General features: G+C 45.4%; 2 protein-coding genes across 2 annotated transcripts in view; one reads left to right on the forward strand and one right to left on the reverse strand.

Annotated features, from left to right (window-relative positions):
• The window catches only part of LOC135897083 (uncharacterized), a 497,858-nt gene that overhangs the window by 230,284 nt on the left and 249,488 nt on the right, over positions 1-18,086 (reverse strand). The window lies entirely within an intron of this gene.
• The window catches only part of LOC139052354 (uncharacterized), a 40,464-nt gene continuing 31,159 nt past the window's right edge, over positions 8,782-18,086 (forward strand). Inside the window, exons 1-4 of the mRNA XM_070529439.1 lie at positions 8,782-8,957; positions 13,437-13,525; positions 14,467-14,527; positions 16,603-16,709. Coding sequence (XP_070385540.1) covers positions 8,804-8,957; positions 13,437-13,525; positions 14,467-14,527; positions 16,603-16,709 — 411 coding nt within the window. The 5' untranslated portion in view covers positions 8,782-8,803. The remainder of the gene's footprint in view (positions 8,958-13,436; positions 13,526-14,466; positions 14,528-16,602; positions 16,710-18,086) is intronic.

The following is an 18,086-nucleotide window of genomic DNA, read 5'->3' on the forward strand; positions in this document are numbered from 1 at the left end:
AATTTGCTAAATTTTGAGAGGCTATCCGTTTGTTTCGTTATTGTAAAACGCCAGATCGGCTGCGTGTCACAATCAAGAACAAAGTACGCGGAAAATTGACGAATGGGATCATCTTGTTCCACGACAATGCCGTCCCCACGTCGCTGATGTGGTTAATACAAAACTGGCAATGTTCAAGTGGGAAACGCTGCAACATCCGCCATACAGCCCAGACCTGTCGCCTTGCGACTTCCACTTTTTGGAGCATTTGAAAAAAAAAAACAGTTCAAGCGAACCAGATTCGTGTCGGACGATGACGTGAAAGAGTCAGTTGCAGACTTTTCGAAGCAGCAACCCAAGGAATTTAATGAGACGGGAATCACGCGACTCGTTAGACAACGGCACAAATGTCTAAATGGTCATGGAGACTACTTTTAAATAAGGTACCCAGTTTGTCATATATTCGCATTGGCTGACTTTCATTTGACTCGCCCTCGTTTATTTTGCAGCACTCCTGCTCTTTATACGTGCTCTCTGTTGCGGCTATAATTTCGGTGCAATTACTCACGATGCACGACCGGTGACAGCTGCTCCTGCGTAATACATTGGAATAAATGACAGCGTCATTGAGATTTTTCACTGGCCGTTGCATATGTACAAGAAACAAGGTTCTTGAATGACAAAGTTTCATTACAATATTTGTCCTCAGCTTGTTAATTTCACGGCCTTTACATTTTTCGTATCAGCGGCATGCACTGCTTTGCTGGCTTAGAACTGATATAGCTCTAAAGTTTGTGTGATATTTTATTTACTTATTAAATAGAGAAAAAAACATGGAAGCATTGATATCGGTTATTTTGGGCGCAATTTTTGGCCCATAAAGTATATTCTTTTATGAAAAAATACATATTTTACTTGTTTTGACAGTGCGTAGCGTTCAAGAATTGGTTTGCAGCATCTTTAGCAATGACAATGGAGTTATTATTCATGTATTTGATCCCCAGACAAATTGTTTGAGAGGAAGCTTTAGCTCGCGCCAAACTCCGACGCGGCCTATGCAAATACATGTAAAACGCAGAAACGCTTTTCTGTGATAACCCCCGGATCGCTTTTAATGAAATTCGTTGCGTTTGATAGAGAAAGTTAAATGCTAGTGTCTGTTGGAAGCGGAATTTCGATTTAGAACCTGAACATTGTTTAAATATTTTGAAAAACTTGAAAGCTAAAAAAAATAGAAGCACGACGATTACAAACTAATAGCTCTGAATCAAGCACACATGTCGCTGTTCAGTAAACGGCATCTATTATAACTGTCAAAGCGGACAAATTTGGTTTGTCAATCCGTATCTTAGGTGAATTGGTTACGTAGTGTACAAGGATTCAGCGAAAGCCGTATTTCCATAATGCTATTTTTCTGGAGATTCACGTGTAACATAGAAATTTTGTTCGCTGAAGATGTACTATTAGGTGCAATTCGCAGAATTGTGATATCATTTTTCATTGCTGAGTTACATAGTTGTAAACTTGATAGTTTAGATTTCTGAACATTTACGATTTTGGCGAATTTTAATGAAAAATTGACAACCTAAATGAAAAATTCCAAACCAACAGTCACTATAATTTAAGTTTTTCTTTTAAATGCAACAAACCTTGTCAAATTTGGTGCATTGGTTGCCGAGAAAAACGAATTCTCCTTCTACATGTATTTAGATACGAGCACCCGAGCTAAAAGGTGAGACCGAGCTGCAATGTGAGCCCCCCACCCCGAACGAAATTTCTGGCTACGCCACTGTCAGCAACAGCCTGGTCCACTGCTTTACTGCTGGACGAAGGCCTTTCCCTGCGATTTCCAATTACCCCTGTCCTGCGTCAATCGATTCCAACTAGCGCCTGCGAATTTCCTAATTTCATCGCTCCACCTAGTCTTCTGTCGTCCTCGATTGCGTTTCCCTTTCTTGGTACCCATTCTGGGTACCAACGCAACGTTCCGCAACGGTCCAACGCAACGTTCTTAGACGTACTTCAGTTTTGCAGCTCCCTATGCGAGCCCACTGGCCGACGTGGCCGCAGCGGCTGTCACTGCATGCTACGGGCACTGCAGTCGCGCCTTTCCTCACGCGCCGCGCGTCGTCTGCTGCTGCCGCGATGCGTCGTTTGCCCCACCTAACCTATACCGCTTGCTCGTTCGTGAACGTGGTTTAGCTGCCTGCTTAAACTTTTATGCCTATGTAAATGCAAAAAACTATATATATTTCCCTGTGCCGACCTCGATATGCACGTGTGGCTGGCGTATCGAGGCTGTAGCTGTACGGCGCAAATGAGCGGCCAGGTGCGACGATTCGGTTGTCCAACCAACTTGTCCTAATCAGAAGCACGTGCCACACTCCTTAGTGCTTTTTTTTCTGGCAGCGCGTATTCATACCGCATGTAATGAACACGAGTGTGTGTATATTATCCGCGGCGGTAAGGGTGGAGACATCAAAATTTTCGTCCATGCGTTTGTTGATTCAAACGTTGCGTCATGCTTCAGGGAGCGTGATACACACAGCGGGATTCATATATATCCGATAAATAATTTAATAGCATTATTATACCGGGCGATTTTGGTTTCTGGGCTCCGGGGAATGCTATGACGTCACAAAGGAGGAAACGCAACATGGCTTGGTGACGTGGGCCACAAAAAATAGTGACGTAAAACGATGCTGCGTCGTCTGCTCGAGCGTACGCTTGCTCTCCCAGCAGAGATAAACAACGGGCGATTCGAAGTGCATGTCGCGATTATTATAATTATTGCGAAGAGCGACAACAACGGTAAGAATATATTGCGGCTTGTGAGAGTCGGCGGTTCATTCCGAAGCGCCGTAAGCTTTAGCTTTGAAGTGAACCGGAAAAGGCCTAGCGACGATATCGGCGGCGCCGAACGATCAGAGGCGGTGAGGCTGCCGTCGGTGCCAGAGTGACCACTCCTCGGTCGCTGATTCGCCGTACGGCTGCCGCACAAATGGGTCCCGGGCCTGTCCTCTCTACGGCGAGGAAATCTCGCCGTTCGCGAGCAAAACCGCCGTCACACGGAGGCCAGCGAACGGCAAACGGCGTGCGGCGAGTCTCCGTGCCGGTAACGTGGACGGGCCCTCACAGTGAGAAAGGCCAAGCGAACGAGAGACCGCGCCGAGCTGCCGAACTATGCGACTATGCGAGGAGAGAAGCGGACAACACGAACACCGCATCAGGCGGTGTCGGCCGGCTAGTGTATACGCAGTTCGCCGTTCGCGGGCCGCCGTGCGGCGTTCGTGTTGTCCACTTCTGTCCTGTAGCTCGGTCATATATTGGACGCTATGCTCGGTCGCTCGGCTCAGCAGGCTCCGTAATCGGCATTTCATCGCTACTCATCATACGTCACGTTTTTGTGCTGTTGTGCTATGACGTCCTCCTCTGTGACGTCATAACTGCCGCGCTATCGATGGGTCTTGACCACGAGAAGGAGTTTTTAATGACTTTTTGGAGCTGAATGTTTTGGATCAGGAACGAGGTATTGGACGCTACGTATGTTTGTAGCGTCCAATACCTCGTTCTGGGTGTCCTTGCATACGGAAGCAGCTTACAACATGCTTTTTATAGCCTCAAAATTTGGTGTCCTAACCCCTTTAAAAACGTATCGCACGCAGATGGAGATTGTAAAGTGCACCAAATGCTACTTCACTGCTGGTAAGCTAACTCTCGTTATTTTAGCTGCATAAACGTTCTTTGGCGAGTACTCTTGCAAAATCTGTCACAGGAAAAGTGTAATACCTTGTGTGGGCACAAAAATACGTAATTTGCGAAGTTAAGACGTACATTTCATCGTTTAATTAAAGCAGTGTAAACGTAGATGATTGGTATCTGTATAAGCTATAAACAAACGAAATTCCTATCTGGAAACTGAATGTTCTCGGTGAATTTCTCCACACGCTATCTGTTCCGTGTCAAATAAACATAATTTGTGCATGCCTTTTTACATCTCCTTCACGCATATAAAGATATGTACGTTCAGTGTGATCGGTAGGAAGTGGCAACCGATTCGACAAATGCACATTCATAAGTCAAATGATTATTTTCTTTTATGCGAAGCATATTACGAGAGCTCCTCAGGCGCGGCGGCGTCGTTTTCAATACCACGTGACACCGTGACGTCACGAGAGAGGAGAAGTGCCTTTGGCTCAACTCTTGCAAGATGGGCTGGGTGGGAATCGAACCAGGGTCTCCGGAGTGTGAGACGGAGACGCTAGCACTGAGTCACAAGTACGATGCTTCAAAGCGGTACAAAAGCGCCTCTTGTGAATGCGGTGTTGCCTTAGAAACGAGCTGTTTCTAAGGCTCAGGCGCGCGTCGCTTGCTCAGGCGCACATTTCGTTGCCGCGCCGAACGCTCCGTTGCTCGACGCTCACCGCGTCCAATGCGGGGCGCGTATTCGCTGCGCCGTAGCTCACTGTCTTACACCCCTTGGCGGGTCGACGGGAACGCTGTCGCGTTCCACTCTTGAAGGCGAAGCAGAGTAACGCATGAGTTGTTTCTTCGTCTAGCCGAAGCAAATATAGCCAATCAACAGCAGTTCACCAGGCTAAACAGTGGTTCAACAACTAAAATAAAGGCTAGTATGCTTCGCATCCTTGGCTTAACCTTACCTAAGCCACAGCCATTTTTTTATTTACTTGAGCAACCTTTTTTCAAAGTGATCTTGCATTTTGTATTGGCGGGTCACGTGCACGTCCTCTGCAAATGGTCGTTTTATATCGTTCTTTTTTTTTGTCAAGAGAATGCGCATGATCACATGAAACTTGATTAGCCGATGTCAACGATTACAAGCCTTCACGTCCAAATGCACGCCCAGATGGTTTCTCCAGCCTCACTGGGGTGTTCCAGAATAAATCTTCGGAAGCAGGATTCACTAAAGTGTGAATAATTAACGTTTAATTCTGCACGCGTTCAATAGCGGTGAATATGTCAGGGTTGTTTTGAACGACCTCATATCACTGCAAATAAAGATACTTGTGGGGGTGCACAATCACGCACATTTGAAGCTACATACATTTTCCTTCATCGTATTGCCCATACTTATGTTTCTGTGATCGCTTAAGGGTTGTGCTCGCGAGGCTTGTTCGAACAAAGTTGCCTCTACAGCAAGACAACGCTCACAAGCTTCTGCAAGTAGTGCACTACACTGTTTGTGGTGCACATATGATCTTGTATGTCGCTGTTCTACTTTCACTTGATGTTATGCACACCCAGCTGGCGTGCTTAACTGTCAAGCCGTCTGCTTCTGAGGATTTATTTCAATTATGCTTTTGAAGGTAGTATAGCCGCTCGAAATAGCATTTTGTGGATTTTGTTGTAGCTTTCCATGCAGTAAATTAGGTGCGATATTCTTCACGGACAACACTTTCCATAACTCAAAAGATTCCATCTACGAGTTGCTTCATGTAAAACGATTCACATATCGCTGCTGCATGGCGTCATCTTCAATAAATTACAGCTTTCAGAGTAAAGAAGGCAAAATCACGGTCGTGAGCTTGTTGATCGTCGTCAATAGCGCATATTTCGAAGGCAAGCACTACAATTAACATTGAAGTACAATTGTTCTGCCACCTGCATGAAGTGCATCCCTGCAAGCTTCCACCGAAGTGCCTGCCAACACTTGAACTACTTATGTTGGTGATTTTTGCTTTTGCCTTACATTCATTGGCTTCTAGATGTGTTCGCGAAGACCGGGAATAACTAAGCCGTGGAATCACACCGTGAACTAGCGTCCGTGTTTCTGTGCCGTCGTACGTAGCGGTACGATAAAAATAGTCACCACCAGCATCACGTTGCATCTAGCCGCTGGAGCAGCCGTGGGCAAAGCAGAACGGCATAAGAAACTTCTTCCTATTGTGAGACGCCGAAACGCTTCAGCGCAAAACTTTTCACCGGAAGAATCCGCCGCACATCCCACGATACAACAACATGACCACAGTAGCGACAGACAAACCAGCACCACCGAAATGAAAACGGAAATGAAAGCAGAAGCGAAACCAGAAAAGTAGAAGTGGCGAAAGACGCGATCGCAGCGCCACTAGTTCACGTGACCACCACTTTAGCCACCTCCCGAGCGGAGTTCTTTATTCTTTGGTGGAGCTGTGAAAGTGAAATATGTTGAAGAACGTTGGGTCGAACGCTTATCTAACCGGCGCATTACATGACCTGCCGAGCTCCGTTTTTTTTTCTCCTGATGTCAATTATAAAATCCATTACACCTGTTTGCCCTCCGATCCAAACCGCTCTCTTTCTGGGCCAGTAATATTCGTCTCAGCCAACTGACGCTTAAATTTCTCCGGGAGGAGGGTGCAACCTGTCACAGATCATGATCTTTCAGCAGAGTGAACGTGGACATAGAAGACAAAGCGTGCACGGAGTAACAAAAACAGATCTCACAGGCTACACTCTAAGAACAGTTTACACTCTTTGGCTTGCCCCTTCTGCCAGACAAAAATAATCGTCATCTGCCTTGATGCGTTTCCTTTCTTTATCGCTGCGAGCTCGGAACTTTCCAGTAACGAACGGCACGCGCGTTATCAGCATAGAACAGTTTACACCCTTTGGAGTGCCTCTTCTGATAACGCGCGTGCCGTTCGTCACTGGAAAGTTCCGGGCTTGCAGCGATAAAGAAAGGAAACGCATCAAGGCAGATGACGATTATTTTTGTGTGGCAGAAAGGGCAAGCCAAAGGGTGTAAACTGTTCTTAGAGTGTACACTCTTAAAACGGTTGCACCGTTTGGGGTGTATATTTGTCCCACAACAATAATCGTCATCTGCCTTGCTTGCCTTTCCTTTCCTGAAAACTCGGCGCTCGCTACTTTCCTGTCGAGAATGCTGCGTCACACTGATAAGGCGCATGCCGTTCTTCACTGGAAAGTACCGGGCTCGCAGCGTTAAAGAAAGGAAACGCGGGCAGCACGGATGACGATTATTGTTGTGGGACAAGATATGCCCCAAAGGGTGTAAATTTTTCTAAGAGTGTACACTCTAAGAACAGTTTGCACCCTTTGGCGTGCCCCTTCTGTCCCACAACGATAATCGTCATCTGTCTTGCCCGCGTTTCCTTTCTTTAACGCTGCGAGCCCGGTACTTCCCAGTCACGAACGGCATGCGCGTTATCAGTGTGACGCAGCATTCTCGACAGGAAAGTAGCGAGCGCCGAGTTTTCAGGAAAGGAAACGCAAGCAAGGCAGATGACGATTATTGTTGTGGGACAAATATACACCCCAAAGGGTGCAACCGTTTTAAGAGTGTATCAGAAGGGGCACTCCAAATGGTGTAAACTGTTCTATGCTGATAACGCGCGTGCCGTTCGTTACTGGAAAGTTCCGGGCTCGCAGCGTTAAAGAAAGGAAACGCATCAAGGCAGATGACGATTATCGTTGTGTGGCAGAAGAGGCACGCCAACGGGTGTAAACTATTCTTAGCGTGCATGATTTTGCTTGTTTCATGCGGCAGAAGCTGTGGGGATACCATAAAAATGCTATAGTCAGTACGTTTGGGCGCATCCTTTGTAAGATAAAAACAAAAACAAAAAACAAGCTTATAAAGATTTTTATGGCTGAAACAAATGGGTGGTATCAGCAGTCTCTAAATAAATGACCCTGCTACAATTCCCTTTGTTAAGAAATACTCGTCTCAGAGGTTATGCTTTTGCTGACTGCATTTAGCAGTAGCGCATGCAAAGATTGAGATAAACGCCATGGACGTCATGTTTTGAACACCACCTATGAAAATTCAATAGACATTCAAAAGTAAACTTAATGTCCAAGCAAATCCAACACATCACGTTCATAAAAAGATTACGGTTTTCAACTTTTGTTTCAGCATGCATTCACTGGCAATTGAGTTCTAATTTTTTTACTCAAAGGTAGTAATGTTATGGCGCCATCTGGACAGTTTGCAGTTTTATGTGATCGATGCAAAAAGCCAGGCTTCGACCTGCACAAGAACCCAAGCGGCCAAGCCATAGGGCCAAGCCAATAGCCAAGCGGTGTATTTAAGAGGAAGCTTTAGCTCCGGTACGGGCTCCGGTGCTCCTATCTAAATACATGTAAAAGGAGAATTCGTTTTTCTCGGCAACTACTGCACCAAATTTGACTAGGTTTGTTGCATTTAAAAGAAAAACTTAAGATCTAGTGACTGCTGGTTTCGAATTTTCGATTTACGGCTTCAATTTTTTATTAAATATTGGCAAAAATCGCAAATTTTCAGAAAACGATACTATCAAGTTTACAACTCCGTAACTCAGCAAGGAAAAGTGATATCGTAATTCTGTGAATTGTGCCTAATAGCACATCTAAAGCGGACAAATTTGATATCTTACACAAGAATCTAATAAATTTTTATAATATGTAATTACGTCTTTTGCAGAAATTTTGTAAACAACGTAACAAATTCACGTAAGATGTAAAATGACATGTGAAATTTGTCCGCTTTGAGTGACCTAATGGATGCCGTTCACAGAACCGTGATATCTCTTCTTGATGCTGAGCTATTAGTTTGTAAACTTCGTGCTTCTATTTTTTTCAAACTTCTGAATTTTTGAAAATCTTTTTAACAGAATTCAAGCCCTAAATCAAAATTCCGCTTCCAACAGTCACTAGAATTTAACTTTATCTCTCAAATGCAACAAATTTCATTAAAATCGGTCCAGGGGTTATCTCAGAAAAACGTTTTTGCGTTTTTACATGTATTTGAATAGGCCACGTCGGAGCTAGTTGGGCCCGAGCTAAAGCTTCCTCTTAAACGAAAATAACGACGAACTCGCGCATGCTCGCGCGAGAACACGGGCTGCACGAGCGCATTTTGTCTTGCGGTAACAGCCCAGCGCCCAAAGCCGCCGGCGAAGTGAGCGAGCCTCTGCGAACATCAGCCTCGGACATCCGGAGCTTCACCTCGCATCACAAGACCATGTCGACGACAGGTGAGCGCCTGCGCATCCCAGACGTTGACTCTCCATTTGCGAGTTAATTTAAGCGCAGAATGCGCTGTGGGGAGAAGTACAGCGTGCTGTACTCCCACAACAGTGTTAACGACCGCTCCAAAGTTGCGTCACGCCAGCCTAACTAAAGTGTTATCGTTCTACGAAATGTGCCAGTTCGGCCTTAATATGTCCGAAGACTGTGTGGTCTTTTGGTGCGCGCACGCCTGTTATCGAGCGGAATTCAAGCGCTTGCACTAAAGCCACTTCTGCGTGTTCTCATAAAAAAAAATGTTTGACGCGACAGTGTGAATTGTGCCTGTTTCGCTTGAACGTTAAATGTTTCATGAACGGAATTAGTAGCATGGTAGCATGGAATTAGTAACAATCTCATGACTTCGGCACACATTAAATGCCGCGACTTAGGGTAAGCGACTACCCAACTGGGGCGTGTAATACGTATGAAGGCGGAGCAACCTGTAGTTTCAACCGCTCTCTCGACCGTGGCAAACAACTGTGTTCTACTTAGAACGACATAAAATTTGAAGAGGCAAATTTCGCGTGATGTACGACAACCGCTCTGGCATTGCTGGAGTTTCGTTTCTCGATATTCGTTGCGACGTTTGTGGGCCATGAGCTTCATCGAGCGAGTGATAAAATAGCGCACCCAAGCATCCTTGCGTATCCAAAACCCCACGGCCAGTTTGCGTTCTTTTGTGCTCCTTTTGCGTGTTGTATACCTTTGTCTTGTACACCCGGTGGAGTGCGTCCCCCAACTTTTGTGTGCGCTATTTCTAAACCTGCCTAGTGTTTCATTGGCAGAGGAAGATATTCATTGAATTGTTGGCGCTTGAGTGCGAGCAAGAGCTCTTTACAGTTGACTACAGTGGCAGCGGTACAGTTTGGACAGCATTGTTTTCCTGTCCTGGCTGTATTTGTCTTGTTCTTTAGATCTGCGGTTTCTTTCAAGTGTCAAGTGCAGTGCCTGCAGATGCTGCACACCTTTTGAGACGCCAGGCTGACTACAGGCTGTTTAAAGGAGTACTGACACAAAAAAAAAATCCATGTGGTTTTTTCTGCTTTAATAAGTAGTTAATGACCCAGTAATCACGGCACGAGACCTCATTTACTTCAGAGCGCGACAGGTAATTATCTGCAGTCTTTTTTGTAGCGACCAGTCCAAGTTTCGGTTTCAGAGAGCAACGAAACGGTCCACCGGGAGTGTAAACAAAGTGGTCACGTGTTCGCAAAAAGCCATGACGTATGCTCTGCCGCGAAGCCAGCGTGCGGCGCGCCGGCACGGGAGCTTCGTGTTGCTAGTCGTCTGCTACGCCTGCACGTGGTTTGCCATGTCCTCGCCATCATCGTCGTCCTCGTTTTCGTCGTCCAGCGGCGACGATTTCCTGCATGTGGGAGTCGCCGCCGTATTAGACGTGGCCAATCACTTTCAATTTGACCCACTGGAGAGCAGCGACTCGGATATTGCGGCCGGCGACGGCGAGCACGTGTAAAGAGCACGTGTAAAGCCGCACGGCAGCCAACGAAAATTCGTGACGTAGCCACATGACGTAGCGTTTTCTTGGCTATTTACAGACCCGGGTGATGTCAATGTCGCGAGGTGCTCTGTTTTACGGTTGACTGCGCGCACGTACTTTAAAATTGATTTTAAATATGTTCTAAGCGATATTCGCCGCTGATATTTTACACACGATGTGTGTGTGACCCACTAAATCGATCTCACAAGTTATCTCGACTTCAAATTTTTGTGTCAGTACTCCTTTAACCCCTTCTGTGTGCTGCCATCTACAAAAGCATGACTAAGCACTGTTAGAAGATAAGGCTCGCCTGTGGCATCGCTGCAAAATGCAAAGTACTGCTAAAAAGCCGAGCTCGTCAGTGGGCCTGCAGCGGCCTCAGCTAAGGTCTGCAGCAAGAAATTTATTAAACGCTCCTCTGTTAAATGGCTTTTGAATAGACCCAGGGGGCACCCTGGTTAAAGTGTTCGCTCTCGAATCGCTTGGTAATAGTGCTGACATTTAAAGTGCGGAGTCCAGCAAAGCAGTGCGTATACAAATAAAGCATCTTTACTCCACTTCACAGGTAGCAGGCGATCCCATGAATGCTAGGGCGAGATTAGGTTGCTCGCTTTTTTGACCAAAAAAAAATGTTCTACCTGTGCAGAGGTAGGCAAATTCCCTCAGTTTTGGTTTTTCTCGCTCACCCTCGCCATGCTAGTCATGTCCTCGCCACAAAAAATTTATCCACCCTTCCTGCCCTTGCGTTGAAAACGCTACCATCCTTCTCTTACCTTTGGTTTGCTACAGTTTCAAATAAACCGCTTGCTCGTACCGCGAGCTGGAATTACAAATATGATTGCATGCTGTGATACCCCAGTTGTCAAAACATGCCGCATTGCTTTGCTTATAGAATGGCATTGACTAAACCTAAAGATTAAGCTATCCACAATACTTGTGAAGCTGACCACCGCAGCTGCCAACTTTTTGCTCTTGTTACTAGTAGAAAATGCACATTTCGTCATAGGAGTCGGAGTGAAACAAGACGCAGCTTGATATTTCCGCAATGGCTATGGCGAGCTGCCTATTTTAATTCTTGGCTGCATGCATGCGCCTTCCACGAAGTCCTTGCGACACCTTTGGATAGTCGTGTTCATCACCAGGTGCACTGGCGAACAAATGTGTAGCAAAGCAAGGATTGCGCAGAGATTCCTAGTAATATGGATATATTCTGCAAGGACACTTCTGGAAACGTGGTGCATCCAAACACACTTGTCGCCTGTGATGCGACCATGCTGTTCAGCCTTGATAAGAATGTGCTAACTATCGGGGACGTCCCGAAGGTACGTTTTGTCTTTTTTTTTTTGAAAGAAAAGATGGTGCACTAGGTGAAACAGTCGCCATAAGAATCCACACCCGTTGCTGGTTCGACAGAAAAAGTGTCAGCAAAGGAAGAGTGACTCGTACAGAGCACCAAAAAAAAAAAAGAGTAGTAGCAGGCCAGTGTGCCCGCGGTTATTCCAGTACAAATTGCGATGCCGGACAGACATGTAGTGACAACGTGGCCGCCAATGGAAGTGCGTGCTGTTATGTGGCATGAATGGTGTTCCCTGCATTGAAAGCCGCGCTCTTGGGACATCTTTTCCAAAGCAGTGCTGAGGTGGAGCAGGTTGTGCGACAGTTCCTTGTATCGCAGGGCACAGTTTTGACACAGTGATTTCTTCAGACTGATTGCATGCTACGACAAATGTCTCGGTGTTGGTGGCGACTATGTGCAAAAATAGTGCAAGGTGTATAGTTCATGATGCCATGGTGTATTTTTTTTGGCAGTAAAGCTTATGTGGGAAAATAAATGACGAAACTTATTTTCATAACATCCCTCGTACTAGATGTATACAGTAGTACTTGCTGCCTAAGGTGTGATAGAAAATTAAAGCACTGTTTTCTCTGACACGACTGATGGAAGAGGAATAGTGTCCAGGCTTCAATGCCAAGTGCAGTCAATGCCAGAAAAGGCTCAAACCAAGTTTTTTCCTTCTCTAACCAGAGCAAGAAAAGGTGAATTCCAAGGTTTTTATTTCGGGTGCGATAACAGAGTGTGCTGAACTCTCGTAATCGGTATAAAAAAATAACAAGAAATGTCGGAGTGACTATAAAGCCGCTGTCAGTGTTCCCACTTTCATTACTGCTTACAGCTCTCGATCGCCAGCTAACATCAACATCCATTTATGACGGAGGTCAGTTACAAGTGGGCTTCGACATGCATCTGAGCTCGAGCGGCTTCTTGCCAGTGCACTGCAAAACTTCAGACCCGCCATGCGTGCAATGTAAATGACTTCTCTGCAATTCAGCAACATTAATTGCATCTTCCTCATATAGCCTCACATCGTCATCCTCCCTCGCCCTCCCCAATTTTCCGAAGCTAATCCTTGAGTCGCCAACCAAGCGTGAAGACACCCTCATGAGGCTGCCCATGTCTTGTTGCATATGAAAGAAATACATGGGTATGCTTCACGTAATTCCATGCAACGTGAAGTCTCCTACATTAATGTCTCAAATTGACTTATTATGTGGAATGTGTCGCAGATCTAGATGTATTTACCCCTGAACAAGCGGAGTGACATGTATCTGCGACCTGCAGCCACATCGCACTGCTTGCATTCGCAGCCAAATCATAGTGTGACAAATACTCGAAGCGCGAATGGCAGTAGAAATACAGGCATCGATGTAACCTTGCGTGACATTAACACAATATCTGAAGTAGTCATCCGGTTTAAACTGCCATAGATGCAACACAACTGCAATGACATACGCACGAATTGAGACCTTTATGACCATACTACCTACATAGCTTGCACAGGGCTGCCTGTGAGTAATGAAATTGATTATAGAATGGCTGCTTCCCCATAGGCCTACATGCTAGTGATTGGCTTGCCTAATAGCACTCCCTGCCGTTGTCTAATTGCAGAGGTCGACACGGTGCATCCACTTACAAAGTCTCCGCAAAGCCAAGGAAGGCGTCACGTGCTGTCTGATCTAGTGAACAGCTTCTCCGGGGTGAGTATTGTTCTTGCATGCAGCAATGAAACTAGTACGTATAGGCACTTGCTTGTATAGTTACGGCACTCCAGTCTCATCTGCAGTCGTATCCGTGATACAGCTTTCGGCCGAAGTTTTGCAGAAAATTGACGGGATGGAAGGTGCAACAAGATTGCAGTGCAAAATGATAGGTTGCGCATGAAATGGATAATGTATAATCTTTATCTCCTAAACCAGTGGTTACGTGTGAATTCACTTGTCACCACTTGCCCAGCTCGTGCACTGTGTAGCTGTATCTCATTGTGCACCTTGTTTCCTATTGACTTTTTTATCACTAAACAGTTTTTTTGTTGTTTTTTTGTGTTGAGGTTTCTGCACCTGCAAATGCAATATATATATATATATATATATATATATATATATATATATATATATATATATATATATATATATATTGTGTTGCAAGTGCAGTAGATGCCCTCTAAGGTGAACATTAGGGGCCTTGGAAATCTGTTTTGTCAGGCCATCTTGATAGCCATCTGCATTGTTTTCGAGATGGGCAACAAATATTTGTGAGCACAAATGCATGTACTTTATTTATTCACACAGTTCTAAAGAGTTGGAAGATAGTGCGACTTATAAATTTAGACTTTCACTCTCTCTCCCAATGAAATTTTATCGTGTAGTACATCATAGCATTACACTGCATGTAAATTGGATTTTTTTTTTACAACTGCCGGGCATCTAACTTTGGCAACATTCACTTAGCCATAAATCATCATCATCATCAATTTTCACTTGTATTTTTGCATGAAGCACTTTCGAGCTTTGTCCGTATGTGAAGTTTGAGACAAACATGTTGGATATTTATGACCACTGACAGCGATTCTAGTGAATACACTAGTACAGTTAGGGGCCATTCCATGCTCATGGCTGTACGGTCGACACCCTCTTTGCAGACTCCCAGCGAAAAGACGAGCAGTGTGGACCAGAAGTTATTGGCAGCAGACTGCTCCAGTGGTGAGCTCATTGTCTGAACATTTGTGAATCATGTTTAATACTGTAACAAGACTCATAATCTGCTTAGACTGATAAGGTACTTTTTCTTTCAATACTCTATTTTGACTAATCTTGCTTGTTGGTGACTATACTTTGTTTCTTAAATAACAAACAACGTTAAAGGGCCCCTCACCAGATGTGGTAATCTTGAGCTGACAAGTGCAGTGCATGCAGTGCATCCCAACGATCGTGCCTGCTAGGTATCGCTTCCCTATAGGTTACGGAAAGAGGTTACATTTTTAACCAAATGCTATTTGCTCTTTCCTCAGGGGCGTCATGCTCCTAGCCGGAGAGTCTGCGTATATCGCACCACTGTGCAGTTCTGCGACGTCGCTCATGATGACAAGTGACTTCAAAAATTATTGAAGGCAACTTCACTTATTTGTTTAATCTGTTGCCTCAATAGTCAAATTACAGTTTAGAGAAGTAAGGAAACGTACAAACCGAATGTCTGTGTTTTCGTTTTACTTCGTACCGTAGCAGGAGATGTACTTCCATTTTGTCTACTTGTTGCCACGTTGTGCTACCACACGCGCAGAGAATGAAACTCATTTTCTACCATGTTCCAATGTCGTGTTTACGCTCCATCATCTGATGCCTGCCTCATTGCTCATGATTGTGGCACTGATGAGGTGTTATGGAGAGCACGGAAAATTGTCTGCTATACGAAATGAGACAAACGAAACAGCTTGCATGCTAGACCATTTTCGGAAGTGCACCACTCGGCAAAAACACGTGTGAGAGAAGGAGAGAAAGACGGCGGTGCTCGTGACATATTCGTCACGCCATCCTCAGACTCCAGTAAGGGAGAACTCGGGGAAGAAATTTTGCTTGCGGAGGCTGGACGGGGAAAATGAAGAGAATGCCTATGTTGGCAAGGATGCTTGCCTTTTGAAATATTTCGATCTCTGCCATTAATGAATTTCAAAAATTGTTGCTGTAGAACACTCTTCGAAGGTATGTAACAACATCCAGCGCATAACCAAATTTAGAAATGTGGCCTGGTGACGGGCCCATTAAAAAAGCTAAAGAGCCTCCTCTCACTACTCGTATTTGCAACCGAAAAATTCCATGTCATGTATGAAAGAAGGTATGTCTATCATGCAATTCAGTGGCTGTCACAATGTAGCCAGTGCTCTTTATCCTGTATAGCTTTTCACCGAGCCAGAACAATACTGTTTGCTGTAACCGCAGCGGCTATTGACGCATTAATGGAGTGCAACCTTGAGGCTCTCTAGGCATGTAAGCGATGCATGCATCAAGACAAAACGAAACTCCCGTTTGCCGCAACCGCCTTGCACGAGACCATGCTGGCTATCGACATGATCGTTCGTGGTCACTATGCACTTATGAAGGCACATGGCCAGCGCAGTGTTATAGGCTTGAAGTGTTCTGGCGCTGTCATTTACGATTTCCACTGATGACTATGGTGATGTGGACTTCAAACATCCAAAACCATCTCCTCCTAGGCTCGTGACCATCTATGAAAATTCCAGCAGAAACCATCTCCAGATGACGGTTGACGTTAATGTGATTAGCATTGACGCAATGTAGCGACACCATATTCCCACTGCCTGAACACCCTGCAGCATCTTGCGATGCTGCCGTGAAGTCCGCACTTGTCGCATTGAATAGCAACAATATCTTGCGTCGCATATCCCACGTTCCAAGCTCCACGTTCGTCGAAAAAGGTATTTTCAAGAGCAGCTCATACCTATTGGGGCGTACCCAGTGACCCAATTTCGCCCACAAGTGGTTCATTGAAGAGCGCCACATATGCAGTGACACATGCTCCGTGACCCAAGTTGATCCAACAGTTGGCGCCAAACTTGATTCTTGCAGCATTGCAGCCTGATGGCCTGCCCATTTCATTTACACTATGCGCTGCCCAGTGCCCAAGTTGGCAGAAACAATGTGAGACATTGCAACATGTTTTCACAGAATGCCGATTGCGTTAAAGTGAGGCAAACATGTTGACTGCACCTGTCAAGCAACAATTTATGAAGTCCATGTTGAATTTTGTTGTCTTTCTGCAGATGGGACCAAGCTACGTCCTGTAGAAGTTCGCAGCGCCACTGCACGGACATGCCTGAACGTCCCAAGTCCTGAACCGGTCGTGCCGATTCCAGTGGACATTTCTCAGGTGAGGCACCTTAGTGTGTCGTCGCCATAGGCCCGTTCAATTTGCTGGCGCCGTGAACTGGTTCTGGCTATGCTGGACTTCACGATTCGTTTTAGCGGTGCAAGCGTGACACCTTCTGCATGGTGTCGTTCGTACAAAGAATTAGCCCAGTTCGTGACCTTTCTTTGCAATTGTAAGTGCCTGTGTTGTGCAGCAACAAAGCAGCATACAGTTTCTCTGGCACCATGACGGCACGAGATAAGTGTAGTGTGAACTTGAATTCGCAGCAGTTTCTTACCACCTCTTCACTGATATCGAGGTACTATCCAGTATTTTTCTGCTGCAACTAGACCATTGGTCGTACTGCTCATTTTCACTGCGGGAGTGCTAGCCGAAACCACATGGCAGCCGCAAATTTTGTAAAAGTAGGAATTTGCAATACAATCGCCGCACACGCTGGTCAGTGGCAGCAACGAAAGGTGGTAGTGTGCAGTGAACTCGTGAATAAAGTGCTGATGTATCGGATCAACTACTTGCTGCTTGGTGTGCAGGGCTTTTTTTTTTAGTGCTGGACTGGTTTCCTTTTAATCCTTCCCTTTAACTGCCCATCATGAGCTAACTCGTCATGACAAAGGTTGCACTACCTTTCAATTTTTTAAACATAAGTAGGTCTTTCTATTTTTTTTTTAAATGAGAGCAGTAAAAGCACTACAGTCAAACTCGCTTACGGTACTGATTTCAACGATGCATTGGATGCATATGACAATGAGCATGCCTTACACTAAGAACTTGTGCGTCTGTGTACTCTATGACAAACTACAATGCTCCCTTGCTTCATTACTGGCTATAACAATTTAATCTGGCTAATGGGTGTCTGCGCTGAAAAGGAAAGCAATATCCATGGGGCCAAAAAGAAGAAAACTCCCTCTGTTGCCCTCGTTTTTGTGTCGTGCACCTCGCCTGGCACACTCGTAGCATCGCCCTACGCATCGCCAGCCTCGCATACCTCTCTCCAGTCTCTTCCACCTCTCCAACATCGGTGCAGTCGACTGGTGTATTGGAGGGGTGGAAGGGAGACTGTAGAGGGGCACGCAATCCTGCAATGCCTCTTCTGTGATGTCCTCTTTGGTTGTCTTGGAATAGAGCACCATGTACGGTTCACACAATCACTTGCTGACTAATGAACCTCCTATCTGTGGCAGATGTGGCAACAGGCTGACTGCCCTCCCTGTTCTGTTGGAGTGTAGAGAAGCAGAAGCTGAGAGAATGAAGCATTCTTCTTTTAGCATACCTACAGCAGATCCCAATACACCCGGCAATGTTTCTTAGCGGAGAACAGTTATTCCACACCAAATCGGTTTTAGACTTTTTAAATAACATCCATACACTACACATTGT

Source organism: Dermacentor albipictus, unplaced genomic scaffold (genome assembly GCF_038994185.2).
Source record: "Dermacentor albipictus isolate Rhodes 1998 colony unplaced genomic scaffold, USDA_Dalb.pri_finalv2 scaffold_22, whole genome shotgun sequence".
Classification (NCBI taxonomy): Eukaryota; Metazoa; Arthropoda; class Arachnida; order Ixodida; family Ixodidae; genus Dermacentor; species Dermacentor albipictus.